The 16,758-nt window shown below is 44.3% G+C and overlaps 1 protein-coding gene across 10 annotated transcripts in view; it reads right to left on the bottom strand.

The window, feature by feature from the left end:
* ccdc85ca (coiled-coil domain containing 85C, a) overlaps positions 1 to 15,463 on the bottom strand; it is a 204,837-nt gene extending 189,374 nt beyond the window's left edge. For 9 of the 10 annotated variants that reach the window (XM_078562138.1, XM_078562141.1, XM_078562139.1 and 6 more), the window contains exon 1: positions 14,239 to 14,991. In XM_078562138.1, the coding sequence (XP_078418264.1) occupies positions 14,239 to 14,944 (706 nt within the window). In that variant the 5' untranslated portion in view covers positions 14,945 to 14,991. Of the gene's footprint in view, positions 1 to 14,238 lie in introns of all 10 variants that reach the window. The other variant, XM_078562145.1, reaches the window with a different exon arrangement.
* Positions 15,464 to 16,758: the final 1,295 nt, after the last annotated feature.

Raw genomic sequence — 16,758 nt, 5'->3', positions numbered from 1 at the left:
AGTGACCATTTGTACCCTACACCAATCTCTAGTGTTATGTTCAATAGAGCCGCCTCACTGCTGGGTACACTAGATAGGTCGCTGTAGGTGGACTTTTACTACTTGGACGTCTCTGGTTGGAGCATTTTGTAAATCACTGTGTTGCAGCTGCTACGCAACAGCCAATGACAATAAAGATAGCGTTTACTACTGGAGATAACACACCGACAGGTTTGCAGCAATCAATCTCTTTCTGCTCTTTCTGTGCCTGCCCACAAATTCTCTGTTTCAGCACCATTCACCCACCAGGCTGCAGGGCCCCCGAGTCAGCTGGAATCCAATTACCAAGATAAAAGGGCGATTTGACAAGCAGACCCCTTTTCCCTAGCTGACCCTTTCTGCCCCCCAGACCTCAAAACAACTGTCACGCTCTTTTCAGTGCCCTTTGTTGCGCTGCTTTGAAAGGATGCGTAGCAAACAAAAGGAGACGCATTCATGACCCTAATGAATGAGAATTCAGAGGCATAAAAGGGGAAAGGCAGCCTGACAATGGAAAGGTATCCTCGGTTCTGGAACTAGTTTTAGTTTGGAACAGTTTTCCACAGCAGAAACTGAACATCGCCCTTCCTTGCAATCGATTTCTCAATTAGGAATTGTGCTTTCCCACTAACCCACACCACCACACCCCTGCATCCCTTTCCCCTCCCTTAACTGAAAATCCATTGTGTTCCAAAAGACAACATAATGCAGGAGTACAAATGTAGTGGTTAATGGGTATGCATTCCATTAGTGCTTTACCTGCACAGGGAGAGAGGGGCAGAGATCATGATCTCACAGTTAAGAAACAGTTCATTCCATCAGCCAGTCACCATAACCGGAAATCATCATTAGGAACACTTTGGAAATGTGAAACAGTGTGCAAAATAAAGAGACCTCCTGATGTGTGCAGGAAAACATTTACAATGGCCTGCAGCAATAATGATTGTTTGATAAGGGCAACATGAGACCACCAGTCCTTCCTAAATTCTGCAAGAGAAAACATTTCAACTTCACTGCGCTTATTCTATAAACATTACCCATTGGAGTCAATTCCTAAACAAAAACAGAAACAGAAATACCTGGAAAAACTCAGCAGGTCTGGCAGCATCGGCGGAGAAGAGCACAGTAGACGTTTCAAGTCCTCATGACCCTTCAACAGAACTAAGTAAAAATAGGAAAGGGGTGAAATATAAGCTGGTTAAAGGTGGGGGGGGGGTGGTCGGGTTGTTGGGATGAGAAGCCAGTAATAGGTGGAGATAACCAAAAGATGTCACAGACAAAAGGACAAAGAGCTGTTGAAGGTGGTGATATTATCTAAAGGAGTGTGCTAATTAAGGGTAGAAAGCAGGACAAACAAGGTACAGATAGCCCTAGTGGGGGTGGGGTGGGGTGAAGGAATCAAAAAAGGCTAAACGGTAGAGATAAAACAATGGGTGGAAATACATTTAAAAATAATGGAAATAGGTGGGAAAAGGAAAATCTATATAAATTATTGAAAAAAACAAAAAGGAGGAGGAAGAAACGGAAAGGGGGTGATAATGGAGGAAAGAGTTCATGATTTAAAATTGTTGAACTCAATATTCAGTCTGGAAGGCTGTAAAGTGCCTAGTCGGAAGATGAGGTGCTGTTCCTCCAGTTTGCATTGAGCTTCACTGGAACAATGCAGCAAGCCAAGGACAGACATGTGGGCATGAGAGCAGGGCGGAGTGTTGAAATGGCAAGCAACAGGGAGGTCTGGGTAATGCTTGCGGACAGACTGAAGGTGTTCTGCAAAGCAGTCACCCAGTCTGACGTTTGGTCTCTCCAATGTAGAGGAAACCACATTGGGAGCAACGAATGCAGTAGACTAAGTTGAGGGAAGTGCAAGTGAAATGCTGCTTCACTTGAAAGGAGTGTTTGGGCCCTTGGACGGTGAGGAGAGAGGAAGTGAAGGGGCAGGTGTTGCATCTTCTGCGGTTGCATGGGAAGGTGCTGTGTGAGGGGGTTGAGGAGTAGGGGGTGATGGAGGAGGGGACCAGCGTGTCACGGAGGGAACGATCCCTACGGAATGCCGCCGGGGGGGTGAAGGGAAGATGTGTTTGGTGGTGGCATCATGCTGGAGTTGGCGGAAATGGCGGAGGATGATCCTTTGAATGCGGAGGCTGGTGGGGTGATAAGTGAGGACAAGGGGGACCCTATCATGTTTCTGGGAGGGGAGAGAAGGCGTAAGGGCGGATGCGCGGGAGAAGTAAATCACTACTGCGATGGCTGGGAATCAATTCCTTTCTGGTATTGTAATTGCAAACCCAATCCTAACCTTAGTGACATTCAGACTGCCTTACTCCAGTTTCTACCGTGGCACAGTGGTGAGCACCGGCTAAAGTTGTGGGTTCAAGTCATGTCAGCACAAAATCCAGGCTGACACTCCACTGCAGTACTAAGGGAGTGCAGCACTGCCAGAGGCACCATGTTTCAGCTGGGATGTTAAACTGAGGTTCCATCTGCCCTTGCACCCAGATGTAAAAGATCCCATAACACTATTTCTAAGAGCTCAGGTGATCGCCCCAGCATCCTGGCCAAAATTAAACCCCTGATTAACATCACTAAAACAGATCAGCTTGTGAGGCCTTGCTGTGTGCAAATTAGTTACCCCTATACTACAACACACTTAAAAGCAGCTCATTGGCTGTGAAGTGCTTTGTGACCTCACAAAGTTGTGGAAGGCACTATATGAATGCAAGTTCTTTCTTTCAATATTTTTCAAGTTCCCACCTCCATCCCACAAACTTCAACTTAACAAACCTCTGCTGCCCATATCCTTTCTGCCATCAAGTCTTCACCCATCACTCCTGTCCTTACTGATCTACATTGGTTTCTCCAGTCCCCCAATATCCTTTAACTGCATCACCACTATCGATCTCTGCAATTTCATTCAGCCTTTTGACTGCACCCTCTCCCCTCCAGCACCATCAACCCCTCCTCTCTTCAGCCCATCATTGGTAGCAGGTTTCAGCTACCAAAACGGCAGACTACTCCACGATCACCCTGCAAAAATAACCCCAAGTGTTTCTGACTCGCTCTGACTGCAGCCTCTTTATAGCTTCCTCCCTTTTACAAAGCATTGGTGGCCATTCTTTCAGTCGCATAGAGCCCCACTCTGAAAGTCTCTCTTCCTCTTGCCTCAAAATGCATCTCATCAACCAAGCTTTAGGGTCACCCATCCTAATCTCTTCTTCATAGGCTTGGCAAACATTTTTGTGGAGTGGTGGGAAAGGTTTCATCCTGATGCTTTCCAGTCTTCTCCAGGAGTAGTAGGCTGTTTTTTGTAGCTGAGGACCCCCACAGGCCTCCTCTCCCGAATTAGCATCAAGTATCTTAGGCCTTCTTTTTCTTCTGGCCTACAAAGGCACTATATTTTCTCATTGCATGCACTCTTTGGCGAGGCCAGAATTCTCCTCCTCTGGTGGTCATAACCATTCAGTTACCACATTCCGACTCCCTGTCCCTCATATTCTCTTTTTGAGCAGGCTAACACTGTAATTTTGATTAGATTTGCTAATCCACAATGGCTATGTTGACTGGATTTGATCAACCTGCAGGACACAGCCCATTAACTGCTACTGCAGTGCTATATTCTATAATCCCAGCAACTAGATTTGCTCCACACTTTACACTACACCCTTCAAAGCAAATCAGGTCAGAATGAACAGCCGCTGTTCATTCTGGGAATATAGACAGCTTCACAAATTCAATTATTAGGTTTCTCCTCCAGGCAAAAGAAATTCTAGTACAGGCTTGTACTGTATATCAGTGGCTATTGATCAACAGCATATGGCAGTATTCAGGTTTTCATCAACAAGGTGTATTACACTTAGATTGAATTTCATAATCACACACCTTGAATTTAGCCTAGGCCAATCCTTAGAGTAGGAAGTAGATACCCATCAAAACCTTTGTTTCGTACAACTAGAATTTCAGGTGTTTGTTTTTAGGACGAGTCTGACACTTGAGGGCAGAGGATAATGGGACATGCGGGGATTAGAACAGAGGTAGCATTCTCTCCTTCTAGCTTGATGCTGTGCTTAGCGAACAATATTTAGCTCCTAGGATTCGGGAGAGGAGACCTGTGGGGGTCCTCAGCTACAAAAAACAGCCTGGAGAAGACTGGAAAGCATCAGGATGAAACGTTTCCCACCACTCCACATAAGTGTCCTCCTCCACCACCACCACCCCCCCACCCCCCAGCAATCATGCATCATAGGGCTAGTGCATGCAGTGACATTGATAGCTGTGACCTTAACCTTGGCTCTACCTTTTTGCAAGCATGCTGACCAATAGGGATGATGTGTCGAGGATCCTTCTTACAATCACTTCCTGCAGCACCATCTCCAAGCTCTGACCTGAAGATCGTACCTGCACCTTAGATTTCTTTACCCCTTCAATTTCGCTTGCCTCTTCTTGGTCTTTTTCTGCTCTTTCAGCTCTGGCAAAGGCTGCTAAAGAATCCTCCTATAACAATAGGAATATAGGAGCAGGAATAGGAGTAGGCCATTCGGCCCTTGAGCCTACTCCGCATGTGCTCCCCTTTAATTGTCTCCATCCTTTTAAATTTTAATTACGCTCCAATTTCCACTCCCACCGTAGTGTACCCCCTGCTCTCTCCTCAATGATACCTATGGCTATGGATGAATGTAGCACACTTCCATTTGGGTCTGTTGAAAGCCTGAAATTGCCAGTCTGGTAGTCGATAGCACCACGTCGATACCTCTAACGCTTCCTGATTAATAACATTACATAAAATTAGCTGTCAATCATGTGGGGTAAAAAAGGACTCTGAAAACTTACTTAAGAATGTTGTCATTCTTGCAATGAAAATTGGAACAGACAAGTCCACAACTAGCAATTAAATGTGGCTCTTTGCTTGACCATACCAGCTATCATGTTTCATGCCACAACAGTGTATTTTATGTGGTTAAGGATATACAATTAAAATTAAATGGTTTACCAATCCACTCCATTTTCAAGCCAAGTGTAATGTATATTCAATCATCTGCCAACCAAGTGTAAAGTACAATATAATAAAAAGGGTTATCTCAGAAAGCCCTAGCATTAAATTGCGGTTTCCATAGTGCTTCACTGAAGATTAAGAACAGCGCCTGGTTAAAGTTCAGTCCTGGCTGGTATGATGTTCTCTTCCAGTTTGTAAAATTACAGCATACAACATTCCCAAGAAAATATATGTGGTGGCGGCCAGACATGATTGATAGGTTGCTAGTACTCACTATCTTGGTGCACTTATAAACAGCCTAGGACACACTACTGAACAATGGGTGGAACCAGTGGGACAGCCCAAACAACTGTCCACGCCTTGAGGAAGGAAGGAGAGAAAGTTCAAAAATAAACACAACACAATAGTAGTTACTGATTCAATGACAGTTCAGATAGGAACCTCGGAGAAAAGCAGGGGGTCTGGCAAGCCCAGGGTGGGAGAGGTTAGACTGGCAATCTGACACCAGTCAGGCAGAACTTTCTCCAATTTATCATTGGGTCCTGAACTCTGCGCCCTTATTCCCAAATCCATCCAATGGAGATAGTAGCATAGTGGTAATGTTACTGGGCTAGTAATCCAGAGGCCTGGACAAATGAGCATGAGTTCAAATCCCATCAAGGCATCTAAGGATAAATGAAATCTGGAATAAAATACTAGTATCAGTAATAATGACCAGGAAACTACAGGATTGTCATAAAGACCCATCTGATTCACTCACATCTTCTGCCATCCTTACCTGGTCTGACCTTTACATGACACCAGACCCACAACAACATGGTTAACTCTTAACTGCCCCCTAAAATGGCCTAGGAAGCTACTCAGTTGTATTCAAGGCAGCAGCTCCCCAATACCTTCTCAAGGGTGATTAGAGATGGACAATAAATGCTGGCCTTACCAGCAACGCCCACATCCCATGAATGAATAAATTTTTTTAAATCCCTACTTTGTCTTCTCACTCAGGTTTAACCAGATTGCATAAAACCTTGGTATCTTATTCGCTCTGGAACTAAGATTCAAACCCATCAATATGATTACTTACTTCCACTTTTGCTACATTCCATGCCTCTGCATCTACCACTCTCCTACAGATGCTGAAACCTTAATAAAGCATTAGTTGCGTCAATTCAGGACTTTCTCATTGCCTACTCAGTGGCCTTCACAGTTACACCATACACTACTTCCAGCTCATCCAAAACTCATTTGTACTCATCCATTCCCACTATAGGTCCGACTCACCCATTACCCTGTCCTTGTTGTTTTCATCATCTCTCATTTCCCCAAAGCATGAAATTCAAAATTCTTCTCCTTATTTACAAATGCTCTTGCCCACTTTTCATCTGTCCTATATTCTGCCATAAACCAATAGTACCAGAAAGAGGTTACGTTGCCATGCATTTATTTGCTATGTGCAATTTGACAATCATGTTAGCATACATAACAATGACTGTACCTCAAAAAATATTACAGGCACAATAAAAGTACAATTTGTTAGTATAGATTTCTCAGAAACAAAAAAAAAAGAGGATCAAATAACTCCAGTTCACAATTCATCTATTTCTTTTTGTTACTTGTAACTTGGATGAGCCAGTTCCAAACTCGATTTATCTAAATGTGGCAAACAATGGAATTCAGTCTGGTAGCTGCAAACCGAACTAAGGAGCAGATGCCTAGGTTGACCCTAACCATTTGAAAATTCCTGCCTCCACAACTATCTAACTTCCCCTCCAGAAGACACTGGTACATGGCAAGGTGGGGATCGCAGTCCTCTGGTATCTTCTCCAAGTAGCAATTCTTCATGTCTTGACACTATACCATATTAGGCAGTAAGTCAAGGTAGCCCTCTGGCAGTGTCTAGCTAGGTTACCAGCTGGACATCAGGAACAGGAACCCAAGTTTATTTTTGCTTTTCTCCTTCAGTCTCAGTACTTTGGTCCTGAGGCCAAGTGGAATGGGCCAGCTGAGGGAAGGACCTGTTGATTGTGACAAATGACCTGGTCTTTGCCCATCAACTATGCCAAGTTTAAATGTAAAATTTAGAAACATTGTGCGTTAATTTGCTGCCTCAGGAGATATGTTCGATAAGTGCCCCTGGCCCAGTTTACCACAAACCCATACACCAGGAATTTAGCAAGATAATGTAGGGCAAGGAATTTACATTTTAGTGACTTCAAAATTCAAAACATGGGGGAGTGACACTAGGTAAATTGCTCCTTCAGAGAGCCAACAAAAACACGACAGGCCAAATGGCCTCCTTGTGTGCTATAAACATTGTGACATAAACACATCAGAACTTTTTACACCAATAATTCAGTATATAACAATGCTGAGACAAGGCTTTTAATTAAAATTTATTGCTGAGATAAGCAAATGAGCCAGGAAGTGCTGCTGTCACAGTGAAGGGTGTTAAACAGACCGTGCATACCTGCTGCAGGTGTATTGAGGCCACCAGGTGCTGACAGATTCAAAACAGGTGAACAGGTACACTTTTTTTTAAATATAGTCCACTTGCTTATCATCGGAATTCCTGCTCCAAACCTGACTGACCACATTCCTTCTACACATTTAGTATATCCCATCCGGTCAATAAATGAAGTCATTTATAAAACATACCGGTTACAGGAAATGAAAAAACAATGTTGTGCCATTTCTAACACTAATTCCCCCTTAACTTCTCAGTCTCAGGGCTTTCCCTCCCACCCCACCCCCTTTCCCACTCTCAAGCAATGGAAAATTAATCCTGATTTTTTTTTTCCCCCTCCTGCCCCTAACTTTCCTTTATCCATCCTCTATATCCCAATGCCCAACTTCCTCTTTCTTCCACCTTCCCCACCATGCCCCCACCTATAGGTTGAAACTCACTAAGCCTCCTTCAACAGCACCTTTCACTTCTACCACCTAGATAGATACGGGCAGCAGACCAATGGCAAAAGACCACCTGAAAATTCCCCTTCAAGCCAGAAACCATTATGCCTTGGAATATATCATCATTCCCTCACTGTCACTGGGCAAAAACCTGGAGCTCCCTACCTACACCACATGGACTGTAGCGGTTCAAGAAGACAACTCACCACCACCTTAGAAAGGGCAATTAGGGATAGACAATAAATGCTAACCTTGCCAGCAACACTCACGTCCCACAAACAAATAAAAAGAAACAGAAGTTTCATTTCCCACAGGCCCAGAGAACGGGTAAAGGCCAATTTCCTAGGGCAAAACCCAGCAATTAGCAAGCAGCCTTTCCTAGTCCCTCCAAAACATCTCCCACAGCCACTGGCACAACCCTTGCCCATTGCACAACTTAGTGTGCCAGAACTTGCTTTTCAGGTTCTACTAGCCTGTACTCCTTCCTCCTCAATTTCAAAAAGATCAGCTTTCCAACAGCACAGTGACTCGGAAGTCACCTGCAAATCTAGCTGTCACACTACCAGGTCAAATCAGGCATCAAATTGCAAATTATCTGTCAACCTGTATGGGACTAAGACAGTAAAGTTAATGTAACTGCTGGGTTGATGCTAATCACAACAACTAGTGGATTCTGGACTGTTGAGTCAACAACACAAATTCACCATTAAACAACCTCACCAAGCTTTGGTGTGTTGCCAGCAGTTTTCGTTCGTTTCAATGTAACACTGTAAACTCAAGCACAACACCCCTTTTAAATCTGTAGTCCAGAAAGAGCTGTGCAGATGTACCAAGGTATGAAGAAATGATGGTGGCTAAATCTCAGAAGGTTAATTAAGTAAATGCATCAATGAGGTTACATCAAGTATAACTTGGAAAGGACCCATCGTTTCTGTGAAGGATCATAGCTGTGAAACTAGATGTGTTTCTTTGCCCAATACACTGGTACTTGAATGTGCCCAACGTAATCCTGGGATAAGCAGGATAGATTAAAGGAAACTGGCTGATAAGATCATAGTGAAGCCTTTTGGCTTGGATAATGGTTCCAAGAATAAAACGGCAAGTGTAGCTAAACACTATTATCTGCATATCTAACACTGATCAGATCATCAGGAAATGAATAATCACGTTGCTTTATCCTTGCTTTCAACAACCACATAAATAAAATCGATGGACATTAGAATTAGTTTTAAATAAATAGGCCAACCTGCTCCGAGTTTCGATTCAACACTATGTAGACAGATTTCATGTTTGCAAAAACACTACAATCAATCAATAACAAGCTCATTTATTCTTGCTGCTCGTTAAAATAGGGACATAAGAAATATTGTGGAACAATTTAGTGATATTTAACCCCCCAGACTTGCCTAATAGGAATTGCCAGGAATGGTTCCTGTGATTTTCTCTCACTTCTTCCACAACAGGCCCACAATATTTATAAGATGAAGTAAAATAGGCACAGAACGCCAACGATATAATTTTCTCTTGAAGGCAGTCAATCATCTTCCATATCCTAACTCGTGCTAAGACCAGTGTGCCCTGTGCTCGCTGACCTCGACTGGCTCCCAGCTTGGCAATGCCTCAATTCAAAAGGAAATTTCTCATCCTAATTTTCAAACCACTCCATGGTCTCGCCCTTCCGTATCTCTGTAAACTCCTCCAGCCCTGCAACCTCCCAAGAGTTCTGCACTCCTTTGATTCTAACCTCTTGCACATCCCCCACTGTAATAATTTCACTATTGCCGGCCATGCCTTCAGCTGCTTAGGATGTGGAATTCCCTCCCTAAGCTTCTCCCTCCTGCTTTAAGACATTCCTTAAAACTAACGCTTTAAATCAAGCTTTTGATCAGCTGTCTTAATACCTCCTCAAGTGGCTCAGTGTAAAATTTTGGTTGATAAAGGTCCTATGAAGCGCCTGGGGCATTTTACTGTGTTAAAGGTGCTATACAAATGCAAATCATTGTTCAATAATAACAGGAGAAAAATACCGACTGTCCGCTCTCCTATGCCTTTGTTCTTATGGAGATGGAAAATAAGAGACAAATTACAGCAAAGTTCAATTCAGGTTTTGTCCAAAGAGTTAAAAATACAAAAAAAAAATCAGAAACTTGGCTGCAGAACTGAGGCTAATTTTTCCTTTTCCCGTGCAGGGTCACAGGAGGTCAAATATAGTTCACTACTGCCCAGCTTCTGAGGCCGGCACAGATCAAAATGGTACATCCTGGTTTGTATGAATTCACATCACACCAGCCAATGCATCTATTCACTAAGCTACCAGGAAGCCCCTTTTTTTAAAAAAAATATTTCTGGTGCCGACAACTTACTTCTGATTCCTTTCAGAGAGCTGTGGCTCAGTTGGCAGCAGTCTTGCCACTGAGTCGCAAGATTCCAGGTTCAAGTCCTGCTTGAGGACTTGAGAGAGAGAGAGAGAAAAAAATCAAGATAAAAGCAAAAAACTGCGGATGCTGGAAATCCAAAACAAAAACAAAAATACCTGGAAAAACTCAGCAAGTCTGGCAGCATCTGCGGAGAGGAACACGGTTAACGTTTCGAGTCCGAATGACCCTTCAACAGAAAAAAAAAATCAAGGCTCACACACTAACGCAGTACTAAGGAGTGCTGCACTGCTAGAGCTGCCATCTTTTACATGAGACGATGAACCGAGGCCCCATCTGCTTTCAAAGACGCACGTAAAGGATCTGTGGCACTCTTTTGAAGAAGAGCAGGGGCATTATCCTCTGTGTCTTGGCCAACATTTATTCCTCAATCAACATCTCACACAAAAAAACCCCAATTATCAGGTCATTGTTAAATGCAAACTGGTGCCAAATTTCCTACATCACAAAAGTGACAACACTTCAAAAGTACTTCATTGGTTGTAAAGCGCTTCGGGATGTCCAATGGTTGTGAAAGGCACTATAGAAATGCAAGTCTTTCTTTTCTTTCCCTCTATCCTTCAAGATCTAGCCAACTATCCTGGTCCTGTTCAAATAGGTCACTCTACAATGCAATGTGATAACATTGCATGCAGTGTGTCCTGCAGTCCAGGGCCCATACTTGTGAAACTGCAGCAGTTTGTAATTATACAGCAGCCAGCCATCTTCAAAACAAGAACCAAACTGGCATACTAATTAGCCGGTTATGATATGGTGTGCACTTTGAATGCAATTGGAGGTGTCAGCTGTGGCTCAGTTCATAGCACCCTCGCCTTTGAACCAGAGGGTTGTGGGTTCTTGTCCCACTCCCGGAAACCAAGAACTGTGATTGTACTCGAAAGAGTTGCAATCTGTGACTGTTGATAACTTGAAAGAGTTTGAATGCAATTGGAGGTGTCAGCTGTGGCTCAGTTCATAGCACCCTCGCCTTTGAATCAAAGGGTTGTGGGTTCATGTCCCACTCCTGGAAAACCAAGAACTGTGATTGTACTTGAAAGAGTTGCAATCTGTGACTGTTGATAACTCGAAAGAGTTTGAATGCAATTGATTCAATTTTGTAACTATTCCAATACCCTAATTAACATAGAAACATAGAAAATAGGAGCAGGAGTAGGCCATTCGGCCCTTCGAGCCTGCTCCGCCATTCATTATGATCATGGCTGATCATCCAACTCAATAGTCTGCTCCCGCTTTCTCTCCATATCCTTTGATCCCTTTCACCCCAAGAGCTAAATCTAACTCCTTCTTGAAAACATACAATGTTTTGGCCTCAACTACTTTCTGTGGTGGCGAATTCCACAGGCTCACCACTCTCTGGGTGAAAAAATTTCTCCTCCTCTCAGTCCTAAATGGTCTACCCCATATCTTCAGACCCCTGGTTCTGGACTCCCCCACCATCGGGAACTTCCTTCCTGCATCTACCCTGTCTAGTCCTGTTAGAATTTTATACGTTTCTATGAGATCCCCCCTCATTCTTCTGAACTCCAGCAAATATAATCCTAATCAACTCAATCTCTTCTCATATGTCAGTCCCGCCATCCCAGGAATCAGTCTGGTAAACCTTCGCTGCACTCCCTCTATAGTAAGAACATCCTTCCTCAGATAAGGAGGCCAAAACTGCACACAATATTCCAAGTGTGGTCTCACCAAGGCCCTGCATAATTGCAGTAAGACATCCCTGCTCCTGTACTTGAATCCTCTCGCTATGAAGGCCAACATACCATTTGCCTTCTTTACTGCCTGCTGCACCTGCATGCTTACCTTCAATGACTGGTGTACAAGGACACCCAGGTCTCGTTGCACATTCCCCTCTCTCAATTTATAGCCATTCAGATAATAATCTGCCTTCCTGTTTTTGCTACCAAAGTGGATAACCTCACATTTATCCACATTATATTGCATCTGCCATGCATTTGCCCACTCACTCAGCTTGTCCAAATCACCCTGAAACATCTCTGCGTGCTCCTCACAGCTCACCCTCCCACCCAGTTTGTGTCATCTGCAAAATTTAGAGATATTACATTTAGCTCCCTCATCTAAATCATTGATATATATTGTGAATAGCTGGGGTCCCAGCACCCGATCCCTGTGGTACCCCACTAGGCACTGCCTGCCATTTGGAAAAACACCCATTTATTCCTACTCTTTGTGTCCTGTCTGCCAACCAGTTTTCTATCCATCTCAATACCCTATCCCCAATCCCATGTGCTTTAATTTTACACGCCAATCTCTTATGTGGGGCTTTGTTGAAAGCCTTCTGAAAGTCCAATTAAACCACACCCACTGTAAGAAACTATAAAGTTATGACTCCCCTAGAATATATCACAACCCAGTTGTTCAATATAAGAAACAGGAACAGGAGAGGAACATGCAGCTCCTCGATTATAAAAATAGAAAATGCTGAAAAAACTCAGCAGGTCTGACAACGTCTGTGGAGAGAGAAACAGAGTTAACGTTTCAAGTCTGTATGACCCTTCTTCAGAACCACAGCTCCTCGAGCCTGCTCCATCATTCAATACAATCATGATTGATCATCGACCTTAACTCCATTTTCCCATCTACTCCCCACATCCTTCGATCCCCTGAGGGATCACTGACAAGGGGTCATGGACCTGAAACGTTAACTCAGTTTTCCCTATCCACAGATGCTCCCAGACCTGCTGAGTAATTCCAGCATTTTCTCATCCTTTTAATTTTTAAAATACAGAATTGCTCCTGATTCCTACAGAGTTAAGTCACGAACGCTGTTTTGAAAATTGAACTTGTAAAGAAATTCTTACATCAGACACTTTTTACTGAGATAAAAACAAAAAACTACTGCGGATGCTGGAAATCCAAAACAAAAACAGAATTCACTTTTACTGAGCATGGCCACATGGAAGGATCTATCTGGCATTAGAGCAATTTGGCTGCTTTGACATGGAAAGGAAATGCAAAAACCATCAAGGGAAAAAAAGGTGGTTTGGATTCCTGCATCATTCCAGATACCAAATTGTTGTTTTTCTAGAATTTTAAGTAACAGCACTTTTTATGCAGCTGCCTAAATGTGCTGCACATGCAGCGCTAGGAAATAGCTGAACTTGGGCCCAAAATTCCTCTTAACACAAAATGGGAGATTGGTTTGTTTGTTTTTTCCATGTTAATTAACAGCAGACATGCCATTACCAGGAATGTAATTTGGCTAGCTGATGGTTAATAAAGTACAAAAATTGTGGAGGGGAAAAAGGTGAATTTAGGAGATTATAGGGAAAAAAATCCCACTGTAATGCTTTGTATCCCTATCCTGGTCTACTAATAAGCATAAATAGGTGAGAGAGACATTGGAAAGTGGTCAAGGGAGAGTTAGGAAGAAATGCCTATTTATATAGAAATCATATGTAAATTTCAGAACAGCTTCTTACAAAGAGAGAATGGGGATGAGGTTAGTTGCTTAATTCAAATTATTGGATATAGTAGTTACATTTTGAGTGCAAATTCTGTCTGCGCAGTGCATAGTGTTTCAACTCACCAACCCACACCACTTACTCAACTTCAGGGTGAAGTTAGCTGGTAGCTGAACCTACTTGAACAGGTCGATTTCAGGTTCACACGCGGGATGTTGTCAGAATGCCCAGAAAATAAAAGGTTTCAACTTTCCAATGTCACCAGGCGATTTAGCTCCATGTCCCGGACTCTGACTGAACCCCCGGGATTGAAGCACTGGTCGCAGTTTTTGAACGTTTTCTACCAATTTTCCCACCCCCCTGACCCCCAAAACCAAAAGTACGGAAGAGGCGAGCGTTCACAACTCCCACCAATACCCAGCACCCTTGTGGGCACACAAATCTCAAAAGGGGTTAAGCAACAGGTACTCACCATTCAGCCCGTTGGGGATGCTCCTGTGATGTGGGGGTCCGGAAAGGTCATCGGTGGATCTTTTGCTGGGAGCCCCCTTGTCCACAGCTTTGTGGTGGTGGTGGTGGTGGTGGTGATGGTCAGGGCTGCCGGCGCTGCCCGTGCTGGAGGTGCTGCTGCCATCTCCCACGTCCCTGGTGCCCGAGCCCCCGTTCAGGTGGGTCAGGCTGGTCTGGCTGTCGATGGAGCTCCGGCTGCCGGCGTCGTTGCGCTCCTCGTCCAGCATCAGGGCGATCTCCTTCAGCTCCAGGTTCTCCTTCAGCAGTGCCTCCTGCTTGGCTTCCAGCTCCCTCAGCTTCTGCTGGTAGGTGGCCACCTCCTTCCACATCACGCTGGCGGTGAAGCGGCCGAACCTCTGCCACTCCCGGGACAGCTTCTTGCCTTTCTGCCGGTCATCGTCCAGGAAGCAGCAGAGCTCCCGCAGCTCGTGGTTGTCGTCCTGCAGCCGCTGGTTGATGTCCTTCAGCCCCCTGATCTCATGGAGGTGAAGCTGGAGCCGGCGGTTGACATCCTTGATCAGGTTGCCATGCTCCAGCATCAGGCTCACCCTCTCACCCTCTGTCATCCGGAGCCTCCTAACCAGCTCTGCTTTCCCCCATTTCACCAACTCCTCATCGGGTATCTTACTCAGGTCCTCTCTCGATCCATCCGGTGAATTTTTAGCCATGTCCTCTTTTTTAAAAAAAAAAATTTTTAAATTTATATTCCAATCTCTTATTTAAAAAAACAATCTTCCTGATAAACCCCCCCTCCCCTCCCCTCCTCTCCTGTCCTGCGCTTTACCTCCTCGTGTTGTAATAAGAGCAACTCATGCTGACCCAGGTCAGGGCTGAGGAATTATCCTGAACGTGAGGACCCAGCAACTTGGCAGCCACTCACTCAATGGCTTTTATTTGGGGGGGGGAGAGAGAGAGCTTTTACCAACTTCTCTACAAAACAAAAAAGTCTTCCAGTAGCCCCGATTTGGGAAAATAAAAAAGATTGGAGGGGGGAGAAAGACTTCAATAAATGGTTTCAATTCTCCGCCTCAATTGCAGCCTCGGTGGGTTTTTTTTTAAAAAAAGGCTTTCCTAGCCGGCTAAGATTTCCGGGCTGCCTGTGGTTGGTTGTTTATATTTTTTTTTAAAAAAAAACTACACACTGATGTCAACTGGTTTGTAATTCTTTTTTAAAAGGAGAGCAGCGCATTCCTGTCGCAAGAGAAGGGGAATCCTGTCGAACATGGACGGGATGTAATCCACCTTGTGTCTCCTAATCGTGATGTGTCCGCCCGCAAACAGCATCGAAGCCCTTCCACCAACAGAGTCACTGAATCCCTCTCCACTCCCTGGTGGGTGGCGGCTTCAGGGTACAGGCGATTCCAAAGTGCAACTGGTTCCTCAGAATCGATACTGGTAACAAAGAACTTCGGCTTCTCTTCCACACACACACACACACTCCCTCTCTCTCTCTCTCTCTCCCCTCCCCAGGAGAGGATTTTCAGCTATCGCTCAATGATGTTGAAAGTTCTTCCACAGGCTCTGACCGGCACCCCCGGGAATCCAATCAAAGTGAAAGCAAACAGAATTAAAAGCAGGTAGAGAGAGAGATTTTTACAGAGTCGCCGTCACACACACCACACACTGGGCTAGGCTCTCTCTCTCTCTCTCTCCTCCCTCCACAGGCTACGCTTTATCACGTGTGGGTGGCAGGATTACACCAAATTGTATCACTTATCCCCGCAGCCTTATTAACCATTTCACAACACCCGCTTACCTGTCAGCAGCTATCATGTTGCAAGCCGATTGTGCGGCTGGTGTAAGATAAAAAAACCCTGCCTGGACGAGTGACGGAAACGGATCCAATAGCAAGTTTCAAAAAGGGAAGTGGGTAAAATGCCTGCCAAAGGGAACTGAGGCGATTGTATAGGAGAAAGCGCAGGAGAGTGGCATTTAAATGGCCAAGGACCGAATGTTCGTCTGTGCTGTACAATTCCAAACAAATCTTCAGTGGTTTAAAATAAAACACACTCTTATTTGCCGAAATCTACTAGTTACTGGGTTTAACATAAATTCCAAAGCCGAGGTCACAAAGTGCCGAATTCCTGAGTTCAGTGATCATTATTTGTCCTTGGGAGAGGCAGAAACTATGTGGTCGTGGGAGGGGAGGGGAGGGGGAGGGGGGAAAGGAGGTTGTCATTTACACGTCTTAGTCTCAGTCTCTTGCCCTAATCGGTGTGCCTGTTACTTAGTGATTCACACGAAAGGAAATAGCCTGATTAGAAACCTGAAATCGGACCCCACAATACACCTGTTGCTTTAAGAAAATCCTGCTGTGGATTTTGCAGTTAGACTTTACAGGGGCGTTTTTTTTAAATCCCGTATAAGGACAAAGATCTGATCACCTTCCTGCTTTCCTTCCGCTAGCTGGGATTATTGAATTTTGTGGTGTGTGTGTGTGTGTGTCGGTATTGTTACATTTGATCGGCTTGTATCCAAAATA

The sequence above is a fragment of the Cetorhinus maximus genome, chromosome 18 (genome assembly GCF_964194155.1).
Source record: "Cetorhinus maximus chromosome 18, sCetMax3.hap1.1, whole genome shotgun sequence".
Taxonomy (NCBI): Eukaryota; Metazoa; Chordata; class Chondrichthyes; order Lamniformes; family Cetorhinidae; genus Cetorhinus; species Cetorhinus maximus.
The sequence above is the reverse complement of the archived record's forward strand: the minus strand, read 5'-3'. Positions and strand labels throughout refer to the sequence as shown.